Source organism: Nomascus leucogenys, chromosome 11, assembly GCF_006542625.1.
Source record: "Nomascus leucogenys isolate Asia chromosome 11, Asia_NLE_v1, whole genome shotgun sequence".
In the NCBI taxonomy this organism is placed as follows: Eukaryota; Metazoa; Chordata; class Mammalia; order Primates; family Hylobatidae; genus Nomascus; species Nomascus leucogenys.
This window is the reverse complement of record NC_044391.1, coordinates 7,869,575-7,885,937: the sequence shown is the minus strand read 5'-3', so window position 1 is coordinate 7,885,937 and position 16,363 is coordinate 7,869,575. Positions and strand designations below refer to the sequence as shown.

Below are 16,363 nucleotides of genomic sequence, written 5' to 3'. Positions count from 1 at the left end.
ATTTTGTTGAGGATTTTTGCATCGATGTTCAACAAGGATATTGGTCTAAAATCCTCTTTTTCTGTTGTGTCTCTGCCAGGCTTTGGTATAAGGATGATGCTGGCCTCATAAAATGAGTTAGGGAGGATTCTCTCCTTTACTATTGATTGGAATAGTTTCAGAAGGAATGGTACCAGCTCCTCTTTGTACCTCTGGTAGAATTCGGCTGTGAATCCATCTGTCCTGGACTTTTTTTGGTTGGTAGGCTATTAATTATTGCCTCAATTTCAGAGCCTCTTATTGGTCTATTCATAGATTCAGCTTCTTCCTGGTTTAGTCTTGGGAGGGTGTGTGTGTCCAGGAATTTATCCATTTCTTCTAGATTTTCTAATTTATTTGCATAGAGTTGTTTATCGTATTCTCTGATGGTAGTTTGTATTTCTGTGGGATAGGTGGTGATATCCCCTTTATCATTTTTATTGCGTCTATTTGATTCTTCTCTCTTTTCTTCTTTGTTAGTGTTGCTAGCAGTCTATCTATTTTGTTGATCTTTTCAAAAAACCAGCTCCTGGATTCATTGATTTTTTGAAGGGGTTTTTGTGTCTCTGTCTCCTTCAATTCTGCTCTAATCTTAGTTATTTCTTGCCTTCTGCTAGCTTTTGAATGTGTTTGCTCTTGCTTCTCTAGTTCTTTTAATTGTGATATTTGGGTGTTGATTTTAGATCTTTCCTGTTTTCTCTTGTGGGCATCTAGTGCTATAAATTTCCCTCTACACACTGCTTTAAATGTGTCCCAGAGATTCTGGTATCTTGTGTCTTTGTTCTCATTGGTTTCAAAGAACATTTTTATTTCTGCCTTCATTTCATTATGTACCCAGTAGTCATTCAGGAGCAGGTTGTTCAATTTCTGTGTAGTTGTGCGGTTTTTTTTTTTTTTTTTTTTTTTTTTTTTACCTAGTTTCACTCTTGTTGCCCAGGCTGGAGTGCAATGGTGTGATCTTGGCTCACTGCAACCTCCGCCTCCTGGGTTCGAGTGGTTCTCCTGCCTCAGCCTCCCGAGTAGCTGGGATTACAGGCATGCGCCACCATGCCCGGCTAATTTTTTTGTATTTTTAGTAGAGACGGGGTTTCTCCATGTTGGTCAGTCTGGTCTCGAACTCCCAACCTCAGGTGATCTGCCCTCCTCAGTCTCCCAAAGCGCTGGGATTACAGGCGTGAGTGACTGCGCCTGGCAGTTGTGCAGTTTTGAGTGAGTTTCTTAATCCAGAGTTCTAATTTGATTGCACTGTGGTCTGAGAGACAGTTTGTTGTGATTTCTGTTCTTTTACATTTGCTGAGGAGTGCTTTACTTCCAATTGTGTGGTCAATTTTAGAGTAAGTTCGATGTGGTGCTGGGAAGAATGTATGTTCTGTTGATTTGGGGGGGAGACTTCTGTAGGTGTCTATTAGGTCTGCTTGGTGCAGAGTTGAGTTCAAGTCCTGGATGTCCTTGTTAACCTTTGTCTCATTGATCTGTCTAGTATTGACAGTGGGATGTTAAAGTTTCCCATTATTATTGTGTGGGAGTCTAAATCTCTTTTTAGGTCTCTCAGGACTTCCTTTATGAATCTGGGTGCTCCTGTATTTGGTGCATATATATTTAGGATAGTTAGCTCTTTTTGTTGAATTGATCCCTTTACCATTATGTAATGGCCTTCTTTGTCTCTTTTGATCTTTGTTGGTTTAAAGTCTGTTTTATCAGAGACTAGGATTGCAACCCCTGCTTTTTTTTTTGCTTTCCATTTGCATGTTAGATCTTCCTCCACCCCTTTATTTTGAGCCGATGTGTGTCTCTGCACGTGAGTTGGGTTTCCTGAATACAACACACTGATGGGTCTTGACTCTTTATCCAATTTGCCAGTCTGTGTGTTTCAGTTGGGGCATTTAGCCCATTTACATTTAAGGTTAATATTGTGATGTGTGAATTTGATCCTGTCACTATGATGTTAGCTGGTTATTTTGCCATTAATTGATATAGTTTCTTCATAGCATGGATGGTCTTTACAATTTGGCATATTTTTGCAGTGGCTGATACTGGTTGTTCCTTTCCATGTTTAGTGCTTCCTTCAGGAGTTCTTGTAAGGCAGGCCTGGTGGTGACAAAATCTCAGCATTTGCTTGTCTTTAAAGGATTTTATTTCTCCGCTTAGGAAGCTTAGTTTGGCTGGATATGAAATTCTGGGTTGAAAATTCTTTTCTTTAAGAATGTTGAATATTGGCTCCCACTCTCTTCTGGCTTGTAGGGTTTCTGCCAAGAGATCAGCTGTTAGTCTGATGGGCTTCTCTTTGTGGGTAACCCGACATTTCTTTCTGGCTGCCCTTCACATTTTTTCCTCCATTTCAACCTTGGTGAATCTGACAGTTATGTGTCTTGGAGTTGATCTTCTCGAGGAGTATCTTTGTGGTGTTCTGTGTATTTCCTGGATTTGAATGTTGGCCTGCCTTGCGAGGTTGGGGAAGTTCTCCTGGATAATATCCTGAAGAGTGTTTTCCAAGTTGGTTCCATTCTCCCTGTCACTTTAGGGTATACCAATCAGATGTAGATTTGGTCTTTTCACATAGTCCCATATTTCTTGAAGGCTTTGTTTGTTTCTTTTTACTCTTTTTTTCTCTATTCTTATCTTCTTGCTTTATTTCATTAATTGGATCTTCAATCACTGATATCCTTTTTTCCACTTGATCGAATTAGCTATTGAAGCTTGTGCATGTGTCATGAAGTTCTCATGCCATGGTTTTCGGCTCCATCAGGTCATTTAAGGTCTTTTCTACACTGTTTATTCTAGTTAGCCATTTGTCTAAGCTTTTTTCAAGGTTTTTAGCTTCTTGCAATGTGTTAGAACGTGCTCCTTTAGCTTGGAGAAGTTTGTTATTCCCGACCTTCTGAAGCCTACTTCTGTCAGCTCCTCAAAGTCATTCTCTGTCCAGCTTTGTTCCATTGCTGGCGAAGGGCTGTGATCCTTTGGAGAAGAGGCACTCTGGTTTTTAGAATATTCAGTTTTTCTACTCTGGTTTCTCCTCATCTTTGTGGTTTTATCTACCTTTGGTTTTTGATGTTGGTGACCTACAGATAGGGTTTTGGTGTGGATGTCCTTTTTGTTGATGTTGATGCTATTTCTTTCTGTTTGTTAGTTTTCCTTCTAACAGTCATATCCCTCAGCTGCAGGTATGTTGGGATTTGCTAGAGGTCCACTCCAGACCCTGTTTGCCTGGGTATCACCAGCAGAAGCTGCAGAACAGCAAATATTGCAGAATGGCAAATATTGCTACCTGATCCTTTCTCTGGAAGCTATGTCTCAGAGGGGCACCCGCCTATATGAGGTGTCTGTCAGCCCCTACTAGGAGGTGTCTCCCAGTTAGGCTACACAGGGCTCAGAGACCCACTTGAGGAGGCAGTCTGTCCGTTCTCAGAGCTGAAATGCGATGCTGGGAGAACCACCACTGTCTTTAGAGCTATCAGACAGGGACGTTTAAGTCTGCAGAAGTTTCTGCTGCCTTTTGTTCAGCTATGCCTTCCCCACAGAGGTGGAGTCTATAGAGGCAGTAGGCCTTGCTGAGCTGCGGTGGGCTCCGCCCAGTTCGAGCTTCCCAGCCACTTCGTTTCCGTATTCAAGCCTCAGCAATGGTGGACGCCCCTCCCTGCACCAGGCTGCAGCCTCGCAGGTTGATTTCAGACTGCTGCGCTAGTAGTGAGCAAGGCTCCGTGGGTGTGGGACCTGCCGAGCCTGGCATGGGAGAGAATCTCCTGGTCTGCTGGCTGCTAACACCATGGGAAAAGCACAGTATTTTGTCAGGAGTGTCCTGTTTTTACTGGTACAGTCTGCCATGGCTTCCCTTCAGTAGGAAAGGGAAATCCTCCGACCCCTTGTGCTTCCTGGGTGAGGCGACGCCCCACCCTGCTTCGGCTCACCCTCTGTGGCCTCCACCCACTGTCCAACCAGTCCCAGTGAGATGAACCAGGTACCTCAATTGGAAATGCAGAAATCACTTGTCTTCTTCATCGGTCACGTTGGGAGCTGCAGACCAGAGCTGTTCCTATTTGGCCATCATGGAATGGAAGGCAATTTTTTTTTTTAACTGTTTAATCAGCCTTGCATTTCTGGAATAAATGCTACTTGGTTATGCTGTATTATCATTTTTAAGTTAATTAAGTTAAGGAAATTCTCTTCTATTCCTAGATTTCTGAGAGTTTTTAACATCATGAATGGATACTGAATTATTTTTAGGATGTTTTTGCAGCAAGTATTGATATGATCATGTGATTTTTCCTAGTCTCTTAATTGATTTTCTAATGTTGGACTAGTCTTGTATTATTGGGATGTATTTCACTTGGCTGTAATGTATTGTTCTTTTTATATATTGCTGAATTAGATTTGTTAATATTTTATTAAGGATTTTTGCATGTATATTCAAAAGGGATGATGTTCCTCATTCTGAAGAAATTTGTAGCATTCACTGCTTATTAGAAAAGAAGGAAGACCTCAAATCAGTAATTTAACCTATCATTTTAAGAAACTAGAAAAAGAGAAGCATGTCATAACCAAAGTATGCAAAAAGAAGAGAAAATTATAAAGATGAAAGTAGAAATCAATGAAATAGAAAACAGAAAGTCAACCAAACCAATAGTTAAGTTAGTTCTTTAAAAGATTAATAAAATTTATCAACATAAGCCAGACTGGGCTGGGCGCGGTGGCTCACGCTTGTAATCCCAGCACTTTGGGAGGCCGAGGCGGGCGAATCACGAGGTCAGGAGATCGAGACCACGGTGAAACCCCGTCTCTACTAAAAATACAAAAAAAATTAGCCGGGTGTGGTGGCGGGCGCCTGTAGTCCCAGCTACTCGGAGAGGCTGAGGCAGGAGAATGGCGTGAACCCGGGAGGCGGAGCTTACAGTGAGCCAAGATTACGCCACTGCACTCCAGCCTGGGTGACAGAGCAAGACTCCCTCTCAAAAAAAAAAAAAAAAAAAAAAAAAACCATAAGCCAGACTGATTAGGAATGTAAAAGAAGAGTCAGACATCACTAATATGAGCAATGAGAGAAGGGATGTTTTGATATATTTTTGGTGATATCTTCTAATATGCTTTTACTTTTAGCTATCTATGCTTTTATAATTAAGTACAGTTTCTTGTAAAGTTTTCTGACAGTCAGTGAGCCTCTAATTCAAGTGCTTAGACAATTTGAATATAAATTTTTTTTCTTTTTTTTTTTTTTTTTTTGAGACAGAGTTTCGCTTTCATTGACCAAGCTGGAGTACAGTGGCACTATCTTGGCTCACTGTAACCTCTGCCTTCTGGTTTCAGGTGATTCTCTTGCCTCAGCCTCCCGAGCAGCTGGGATTACAGGTGGCCGCCACCATGCCCAGCTAATTTTTTTATTTTTAGTAGAGACAGGATTTCACCATGTTGGCCAGGCTGGTCTTGAACTCCTGACCTCGTGATCCACCCGCCTTGGCCTTCCATAGTGCTGGGATTACAGGTGTGAGCCACCATGCCCAGCTGAATTTAATGTAATTGTTGATATGGCTGCATATAAAGCAATCATCTTATTTTCTATTCTTTTCATCTCTACTTTGTTCTTATTTCTTCTTATGCTATCTTTTGAGGATTTAAAAAAGATGAACCATTTTTTTCTCCACTTTTGTCCTATTAGCTATACTTCTTTTATTTTTCTAGTAGTTGCGCTACCATTTGCAAAATACACTTTTGGATTATCATAGTCTGCTTTCAAGTTATATTAATACTATAGGCCTTCATGTATAATGTCAGAAGCTTGTAACAATACACTTCCATTCATTCCTCACAATCTTTGTGCTACTTGTGCCCTATAGTTTGCACCTGTATATGTTATAAACCCCATGATACATTGTTAGTATTTTTGCTTTAAACAATTATCATTTGAAACACTTTGAAAATGAGATAAGAGTTCTTTATATCTTCCCACTTATTTAGAGTATTAATCACTTTCATTCTTTTGCATATCCCAGATTTACATGTGGTGTCTTTTTTGTTTGGCTTGTAGAATATCCATTAACATTACTTATAGTGTAGGTTTGCTGGTGAAAAATTATCCCAATTTTTGTGTGTCTGAAGAAGTCTTTATTTTGCCTTTACATAATGAAGATTTTGTAGTTTTCTCAGTTTTTAGTTTGTTTCCTCTCTTAGTTCTTTAAAGAGATTACTCCATTGTCTTCCATCTTGCATTGTTTCTGACCAGAAATCTGCTTTAATATTTTTGTTCATTTTCACTTGTGTCTTTTTGCTGTTGTTGCTCTTAAGATTTTATTACTGGTTTTCAGCATTTTGATTATGATGTACTCTGTTGTATTTTTATTCATATTTCATTTATTTGGGGATTGTTGAGCTTCTTGGATTTGTATGTTTATAGTGTTTATTAAGTTTGGATAATTTTTGGCTAGTATTTTTATTGTTCATCCATTTTTCTACTTTTATTTGGGACTCCAGTTACATGCATGTTGGATTATTTGATATTTCCCAATCTTCTCCAGTACTGTTTTTTTCTTTTCCTCCTACTTTTCTTTTTCTTCTTTTTCCTTTTCTTAGTATTTTTTTCACTTTGTCATTTATTTTGATAATTTCTATTGCTATATTATTACGTTTATTGCTGTTTTCTTCTGCAGTGCCAAATTTACTGTTAACCATTTTCAAAGTGCCTTTACCTTAAATTATTGTCTATTTCATCTCTAAAAATTTTAATTTTTTTTTTTTTTTTGAGACAGTGTGTCGCTCTGTCACCCAGGGTGGAGTGCAGTGGCATGATCTCAGCTCACTGCAACCTCCACCTCCCGGGTTCAAGTGATTCTCCTGCCTCAGCCTCCTGAGTAGCTGGGATTACAGGTGAGCACCACCATGCCCAGCTAATTTTTGTATTTTTAGTAGAGACGGGGTTTCACCATGTTGGCCAGGCTAGTCTCGAACGCCTGACCTTGTAATCCTCCCACCTTGGCTTCCCAAAGTGCTGGGATTACAGGTGTGAGCTGCTGTGCCTGGTCAAAAATTTTTACAGTTGTTTTTTCTTTCCTTCTTTTGCTAATGCTTTCATATACCTACCTGAACATATAGAGTATGTTTATATGATTGAGTTTAACATTGTTAGCTAACGTTGAAGTTGTTCACTAATTCTGTCATTGTTGTCATTTCTGCATTTGTTATTATTTGATATTTCTTCTGGTTGTGGGCCATATTATTCTGCTTACTTGCATGTCCGTACATCCTTCCCAACATGTGTTGTTATCTGTATGATTATAGCCATCCTTGTGGGTTTGAAGTAGTATTTTGTTGTGGGTTTTGATTGCCTTTTCCTGATGACAAAAGATGTTGAACATTTTCTTTTTTTGAGACAGAGTCTCACTGTGTCACCCAGGCTGGAGTGCAGTCGTGCAAGATCTTGGCTCACTACAACCTCTGCCTCCTGGGTTCAAGCGATTCTCGTGCCTCAGCCTCCTGAGTAGCTGCGATTACAGATGCCCACCACCATGCCCGGCTAATTTTTGTATTGTTAGTAGAGACAGCGTCTCACCATGTTGGCCAGGCTTGTTTCAAACTCCTGGCCTCAAGTGATCTGCCTGCCTCGGCCTCCCAAAGTGCTGGGATTACAGGTGTGAGCCACCATGCCTGGCCACATTTTTCTATTTTTAGAATTGATTTTTATCTGTTTATTTTTTAGAGACAGGGTCTCACTTTGTTGCCCAGGCTGGAATGCAGTGGCATGAACATCTTTTCATGTGCTTGCTGTTGATTTATATATCTTATTTGGAGAAATGTTAATTCATATTCTTTTCCCATTTTTAAATTGTGTCATCTTTTTGTTTTAGAGCTGTAGAATTTTTTTTAATATATATTCTGGATATAAATCCCTTATTAGATACATGGCTTACAATTTTTTCTTCCATTTTGTGTTTTTTTTCCCCTATTTTCTTTATGGTGTCCTTTGAAATAAAAGTTTTAAATTTTGATGAAGTCCTATTTACCTGGTTTTTTCTTTGGTTGTTTGTATTTTTGGTGTCAAATCTGAAACTATTTTGTTATCCAAGGTTATGAACATTTGTTGTTATGTTTTCTTTGAAGAGTTAGGTAGTTTTAGCTCTTACATATAGGCCTTTGGTCCACTTTGAGTTAATTTTGATACATGGTGTGAGATAGGGGTCCAACTTCATTTTCTTACATATGGATATCTAATTGTCCCAGTACCATTTATTGAAAAGACTGTACCTTCTGGCCAGGCGCGGTAGCTCATGCCTGTAATCCCAGCACTTTGGGAGGCTGAGGCAGGTGGATCACGAGGTCAGGAGATCGAGACCATCCTGGCTAACACGGTGAAAACTCTGTCTCTACTAAAAATACAAAAAATTAGCCGGGCATGGTAGTGGGTGCCTGTAGTCCCACCTACTCAAGAGGCTGAGGCAGGAGAATGGCATGAACCCAGGAGGCGGAGCTTGCAGTGAGCCGAGATCACGCCACTGCACTCCAGCCTACGCAACAGAGCAAGACTCCATCTCAAAAAAAAAAAAAAAAAAAAAACCCCACGAAAGACTATACCTTCTTTATTGAATTGTTGTTGCAACCTTGTTGAATTGATTATAAGGGTGTATTATTTCTGGATTCTCAATTCTATTATATCAATTTATATATCTATCCTTAGCTATATGTCTTTATTACACTGTCTTGATTACTGTAGTTTTGTAGTAAGTTATAAAACCTACAAGTGTGAGTCCTTCAGTTCTGTTCTTTTCAAGATTGTTTTGGTTATTCTGGGTTTCTTGCATTTCCATATGAATTTTAGGATCAGCCTGTCAGTTTCTGCCAAAAAAAGTAGCTAGGATTTGATAAAGGATTAATTTGAATTAGATTGATTTGGGGAGTATTGCCATTGTAACAACATTAAGCCTTCTTGTCCACGTACATAGAATGCTTTTCCACCTATTTAGGTATTGAATTAGAAATTTTTTCAATGTGTTTTACGGTTTTTAGCATACAAGTCTTATACTTCTTTTAAAAATGTATTTGTTTCTTTGTTTTTGATGTTATTGTGAGATTTTCTTGATTTCATTTTCAGATTGTTTATTGCTAATATATAAAAATCCAATTGAGTTTTGCATATTAATCTCATATTCTGCAACCTTCCTAAACTTATTAATTCTAATTTTTTTTTAGTGGAGTCTTTAGGATTTTCTACATACAGGGTCATGTTACCTTGAAACAGACAATTTTACTTCTTCCTTTCCAATCTAGACCGACCTTCCTTCCTTCCTTCCTTCCTTCCTTCCTTCCTTCCTTCCTTCCTTCCTTCTTTCCTTCTTCTTCCTTCCTTCCTTCCTTCCTTCCTTCTTTCCTTCCTTCCTTCCTTCCTTCCTTCCTTTTCTCTTTGTCTAATTGTCTGGTTAGATTGTGCAGTATATTGGCGAATAGGTACTGAGAGTGGATATCCTTGTCTTGTTCCTGATCTTAGGGGAAGGCATCCAGTCTTTCACCATTAATTATAATGTTAACTCTGGACTTTATTTTTTGGTGTAATTATGGTTTGGTGGAGCCTCAATCTCCTAGGCTTCAGTGATCTCCAACCTCAGCCTCCCGAGCAGCTGGCACCACAGATGCACACCACCATGCCTGGCTAAGTTTTAAATTTTTTTGTACAGATGGTGTCTCACTGTGTTGCCCAGAGTGGTCTTGAACAGCTAGGCTCAAGTGATCCTCCCACCTCGTCCTCCCAAAGTGTTGGGATTACAGGTGTGAGCCACTGCGCCTGGCCTGGCGTTTTCATTGATCCCCTTTGTCAAGTTAAGAAGTTCCCTTATCTAGTTTTCTGTTTTTCTCATGAAAGGGTGTTGGATTTTGTCAGATGCCTTTTTTCTGTGTTTCTTTTTTTGATACAATCATGTTTTTTTCCCTGTATTGTATTAATACAGGGTATTACATTGATTTTCAGATATTAAACCAATCTTACTTTCCTCTTGTTTGTGATATACAGTCCCTTTTATATTTTGCTGGATTTGTTTTGCTGGTATTTCTTTGATGATTTTTTTGGTCAATATTTACAAAGTATATTGATCTGTACTTTGCTGCTGCTATCTTTGTCATGTTTTAACATCAGGATGGTATTGGCATCATACGATGTGTTGGGAAGTATTCTCTCACCTTCTAGTTTTTAGAAAATTTCATGAAGGATTGGCATTAATACTTTTTTAAGACTAATGATATTTTAATTTTTGTTTTTGTTTTTTAGGATTCTCCTTTTACAAATGCAGGAATGGGATCTAATCTAAATCTGTTAGGTGAAATTGAGTGTGATGCCAGCATAATGGATGGAAAATCCTTAAATTTTGGAGCAGTTGGAGCACTGAGTGGTATGTGGGCATTATGACCTACTATCTTTGGAAAATCATGCACGTGACCATTTCATGCCTTCTAAAGATGATTACAGTCTTTTTCACCATTTCTGCTTGGAATAGTGTTTAAAACAAATATTCTTTTTTTATTGAATTTAAAACATACAGTCTTAGTTATAAATAGTTTTTGGTTTGAATTTGATCATTCTCCTGTATCCCTTGAAGAGATTAAAGACATTTAAGACTTGATTTAGAATATTAATTTTACAATTTGAAATACACACTATATTTTTTGTTGTAAAAAATTTCAGGTAATATAAATAAAATTTACCTTTGATCCTCCAAATCTTTTCTTTCTCATTTCCTTTCCCCATGGGGTTTAACCAGTAAAAATCCAGTGCTTTTATCTATATTTTTATGTAATAGAAACACAGTTTTATTTTGTGCCTGTATTTGTTTTCTTAAAAAATAAATGTGTTAATTATTATAAACTTTTTAGATTTAAGTATAATCTTTTGGAGATTTTTTCCACATCAGTACATAAAGATATGTCTCATGTTTTATAATTCATTTATTAAAGCAAAATATACATGAAGTATGTATTTTATGTGTACCGCTTCATGAATTTTTAGATGTAGACGCCATATAAGCCACCACCTAGATCAAGACATTAAACATTTCCATGTCAAAATGTAGAACATTTTCCTAATCCTGGAAGGGCCCTTTATGCTTCTCCTTGGTCCATACTTCTTGTGCTCTCTTCCCCCATGCTAACTTTGGGTACCATAGATTAATTTGCCTGTTCCTAAAATTTACATGGGTGGAATCAGACACTTCTGTGTCTGTTTTCTTTGGCTTAATGTTATGCCTGTGAGATGGATCCATGTTTTGTGTCAGTAGTATTTTATTTTTTACTGCTTAGTAGTATTTCATTGAATGAATATACCATAACTTCTGTATTTACTCTCCTCTTAATGGGCATATGACATTTCTCGCTTTTTACTTTTTTGAGTAAAGCTTCAGTGAATATTATCTTACATGTCTTTTGGTAGACATATGTACTTCTGTTTTTTTTTTGTTTGTTTTTTTTTTTTTTTTTTTTTTTTTTGAGATGGAGTCTCACTCTGTTACCCAGCCTGGAGTGCAGTGGCGCGATCTCGGCTCACTGCAGCCTCTGCCTCCCGGGTTCAATTGATTCTTCTGCCTCAGCCTAAGTAGCTGGGATTACAGGCACCCACCACAATGCCTGGCTAATTTTTGTATTTTTAGTAGAAACAGTGTTTCACCATGTTGGCCAGGCTGGTCTTGAACTCCTGACCTCAAGTGATCTGCCGGCCTCGGCCTCCCAAACTGCTGGGATTATAGGCATGAGCCACTGTACCTGGCCACATATGTACTTCTTTAGGTACATGTGCATATATATTTTGTTTTAATAGATACTCCCGGTTTTCAAAAGTAATTGTTGCAATTTATACTCCCACTAGCAGTGTAGGAGCTTTTCAGTTACTCTGCATCCTTGCCAGTTTTTGGTATTGTTATTGTTTTTAAAATTCAGCCATTTTGATATGTGTGTAGTTGTATTACTGAGTGTCCCTAGTGACTTATGTGTGTAGTGGTATTCAATTTGAGTGTCCCTAGTGACTTATAACAGCCTTTTCATATGCTCATTGACCATTTAGATAGCCTTATTGAGAAGTGCATATTTGCATCTTTTGCAGATTTTTATTTGATTATATCTTTTATTGATTTGTTGGAGTATTTTAAATATTTTACATACAAATCCTTTGTAAGATACATGTATTATGGATATCTTCTCCCAGTCTATGGTTTGCCTTTGCAGTCTCTTAATGGTGTTTTTTGATGAACAGAAGTTTCTGATTTTAATGAAGTTTAAGTTAGCAACCTTTTCTTTTGTGATTAACTCTTTGTATTTTAAGAAGTTTTTGCCTGTTCAAAGTTATGAAGATAATCTTCGTTCTTTTCTTTCTGTAATTTTATTGTTTTTATCCTTCACATTTAGCTTTCTTATCAAGATCAGATTAATTTTTGTATATGTAACACAGGGGTCAACATTTATTTTTTCCTCATATGGATATCCAAATGGTCCATTGCCCTCTATTGAAAGGAAGTCTTTTCCTCACAGAATTGTGTTGGGAAATTAGGTGACTGTGTGATAATTTGTTTCTGTACCCTGTTATAGCTGCTTTGTATATCTAGAAAACCGCATCGTCTCAGCCCAAAATCTCCTTAAGCTGATTAGCAACTTCAGCAAAGTCTCAGGATACAAAATCAATGTACAAAACTCACAAGCATTCTTGTACACCAATCACAGACAAACAGAGAGCTAAATTATGAGTGAACTCCCATTCACAATTGCTTTAAAGAGAATAAAATACCTAGGAATCCAACTTAGAGGGGATGTGAAGGACCTCTTCAAGGAGAACTACAAACCACTGCTCAATGAAATAAAACAGGATACAAACAAATGGAAGAACATTCCATGCTCATGGGTTGGAAGAATCAATATCGTGAAAATGGCCATACTGCCCAAGGTAATTTATAGATTCAATGCCATCCCCATCAAGCTACCAATGACTTTCTTCACAGAATTGGAAAAAACGACTTTAAAGTTCATATGGAACCAAAAAAGAGCCCTCATCGCCAAGTCAATCCTAAGCAAAAGAACAAAGCTGGAGGCATCACACTACCTGACTTCAAACTATACTACAAGGCTACAGTAACCAAAACAGCATGGTACTGGTACCACAACAGAGACATAGATCAATGGAACAGAACAGAGCCCTCAGAAATGATGTCGCATATCTACAACTATCTGATCTTTGACAAACCTGACAAAAACAAGCAATGGGGAAAGGATTCCCTATTTAATAAATGGTGCTGGGAAAACTGGCTAGCCATATGTAGAAAGCTGAAACTGGATCCCTTCCTTACACCTTATACAACAATTAATTCAAGATGGATTAAAGACTTAAATGTTAGACCTAAAACCATTAAAATCCTACAAAAAACCTAGGCAATACCATTCAGGACATAGGCGTGGGCAAGGTCTTCATGTCTAAAACACCAAAAGCAATGGCAACAAAAGCCAAAATTGACAAATGGGATCTAATTAAACTAAAGAGCTTCTGCACAGCAAAAGAAACTATCATCAGAGTGAACAGGCAACCTACAGAATGGGAGAAAATTTTTGCAACCTACTCATCTGACAAAGGGCTAATATCCAGAATCTACAATGAACTCAAACAAATTTACAAGAAAAAAACAAACAACTCCATCAAAAAGTGGGCGAAGGACACAAACAGACACATCTCAAAAGAAGACATTTATGCAGCCAAAACACATGAAAAAATGCTCATCATCACTGGCCATCAGAGAAATGCAAATCAAAACCACAGTGAGATACCATCTCACACCAGTTAGAATGGCCATCATTCAAAAGTCAGGAAACAACAGATGCTGGAGAGGATGTGGAGAAATAGGAACACTTTTACACTGTTGGTGGGACTGTAAACTAGTTTGATTGTGGAATTCAGTGTGGCGATTCCTCAGGGATCTGGAACTAGAAATACCATTTGACCCAGCCATCCCATTACTGGGTATATACCCAAAGGACTATAAACCATGCTGCTATAAAGACACATGCACACGTATGTTTACTGCAGCACTGTTCACAATAGCAAAGACTTGGAACCAACCCAAATGTCCAACAACGATAGACTGGATTAAGAAAATGTGGCACATATACACCATGGAATACTATGCAGCCATAAAAAATGATGAGTTCATATCCTTTGTAGGGACGTGGATGAAACTGGAAAACATCATTCTCAGTAAACTATCGCAAGGACAAAAAACCAAACACCGCATGTTCTCACTCATAGGTGGGAATTGAACAGTGAGAACTCACGGACACAGGAAGGGGAACATCACACTCCGGGGACTGTTGTGGGGTGGGGGGAGGGGGAGGGACAGCATTAGGAGATATACCTAATGCTAAATGACGAGTTAATGGGTGCAGCAAAACAACATGGCACATGGATACATATGTAACAAACCTGCACATTGTGCACATGTACCCTAAAACCTAAAGTATAATAAAAAAAAAAAAATGAGTTGGGGACTTTTTTTTTTTCCCATTCTTTGAAAAGGTTTGTATGTGATTGGAATAAGTTCTTTTTAATTGTTTGAAGGAATTCATGAATTATTTCAAATTAATGGGGTTTTCTTTGTGGAAAGTTTTAAAAAGTAGGATTCAATATTTTTCACATTTATATGATTATATTTTATTTTTCATGTGCGTTTTTCTAGGAATTTGTCTATTTCTTATGAGTTGTCAAATTTATTTGCCTGAAGACATTTTAGTTAGCTTTCTTTATTGATTTCTAGTTTAATTCCACTGTGGCCAGAGAATATACTATGTATGATACCAGTCCCTTGAAGCTTTTAGAGACTTGCTGTATGGCCCAGATTATGGTGTGTTTTGGTAAATTTCCATGTCAACTTCAAAAGAATATGTATTCTGGAGTTGTTGAGTACAGTGCTCTGTGTGTGTCACTTAGGTCAATTTGGTTATTTATTTGTTCTGATCTTTTATATCCTGTCTTTTTTGTGGTAGTTAAGAAAGGGTGGTTCAATTAGTTTTAATTTTAATTTCTCTTATTATGAAGTTTTATTGGTATTTAATAAAATTTCGTGTGTTTGAAGGCCATTAGCATTTCTCTGTGTACTACCTGTGCATACCTCTTGTGTGGCTTGCCTTTTAACTCTGTTTATAATGTCCTTAATCATATTGGAATTAAACATTTTTGTTTGTCAAACTTACTACTTTCTCTTTTGTGGCTTTTGTATTTTGTGTTTCTTAAAGTCTCTCATAATTTATAAGCACAATTTACTTGTATTTTCTTCTAACATATGTGTAGTTTATTTTTCATTTACCTCTTGAATGCATTTTTTTCTGAAATGACTGCAAATTGTTCCTATATAGTTAATTGAATAACAATAAGTATCGTTTATTAAATGACAGTAATACCGTAGGCATTGTTCTACAGTGGTTTACATATTTATTTATTTATTTTTGAGATGGAGTCTCGCTCTGTTGGCTGAGGTTGGAGTGCAGTGCTGCGATCTTGGCTCACTGCAACCTCTGCCTCCTGGGTTCAAGTGATTCTCCTGCCTCAGCCTCCTGAGTAACTGGGATAACAGGCGTGTGCCACCACGCCTGGCTAATTTTTATATTTTTAGTAGAGATGGGTTTCACCATGCCGGCTAAGCTGGTCTTGAACTCCTGACCTCAGGTGATCCACCCACCAGCCTCCTAAAGTGCTGAGATTACAGGCGTGAGCCACCGCGTCCAGCCCAGTGGTTTACATATTTTAAATCGTTTAGTTCTCACAATACCCTTATGAGGCCTATGCTTTTATCCTATGTAATACCGTTATGAGGCCTATGCTTTTATCCTATGTAATACCATTATGAGGTCTATGCTTTTAAATCATTTAATTCTCACAATACTCTCATGAGGTCTATGCTTTACAGATGAGGAAACTGAGACACAAGAGAGATTTAGTAGTTTGTCCAAGGACATTGTATTAGTCTGGGTAAAACTAGAAGACAGAAACCATACCATAGGTTAAATAGAAGTTTAATATAAAGAGTTATTAAGCAGTGATTGAAGAGTAACGCTATGATCATGGCAAGAGAACTCAAAAATGTATCCTAGGGCAGAGAGAGAATACCCAAAGAAGAACACGTTTGGAAGTAGGTTTAGACTTCATTGAAGAAGGTGTGGCTATCATTCACTGTATGGCAGAGAAGTTGCTGGGTTACCCAGGCCATAGCTGGTCTACAGTCATTGTGTGAGTAGGATCAATCCTGTGAGGCAGAGGCAAGCTCAGGCTGGTAGGTGGGCACACAGGGGTCAAGATGCTGTGAGAATTAAACCTCCCTTGGGCAGGATAAAGATTGGGCCTTGGCTCACTACGCAG

General features: G+C 38.1%; 1 protein-coding gene across 4 annotated transcripts in view; it reads left to right on the top strand.

Annotated features, from left to right (window-relative positions):
• The window catches only part of TASP1 (taspase 1), a 259,919-nt gene that overhangs the window by 43,612 nt on the left and 199,944 nt on the right, over positions 1 to 16,363 (top strand). For all 4 annotated transcript variants that reach the window (XR_004032224.1, XM_003252048.2, XM_030821990.1 and 1 more), the window contains one exon: positions 10,256 to 10,376. Coding sequence is in view for 3 of the 4 variants with exons in the window: in XM_003252048.2 (XP_003252096.1) it covers positions 10,256 to 10,376 (121 nt within the window). In the remaining variant the exon portion in view is untranslated. The remainder of the gene's footprint in view (positions 1 to 10,255; positions 10,377 to 16,363) is intronic.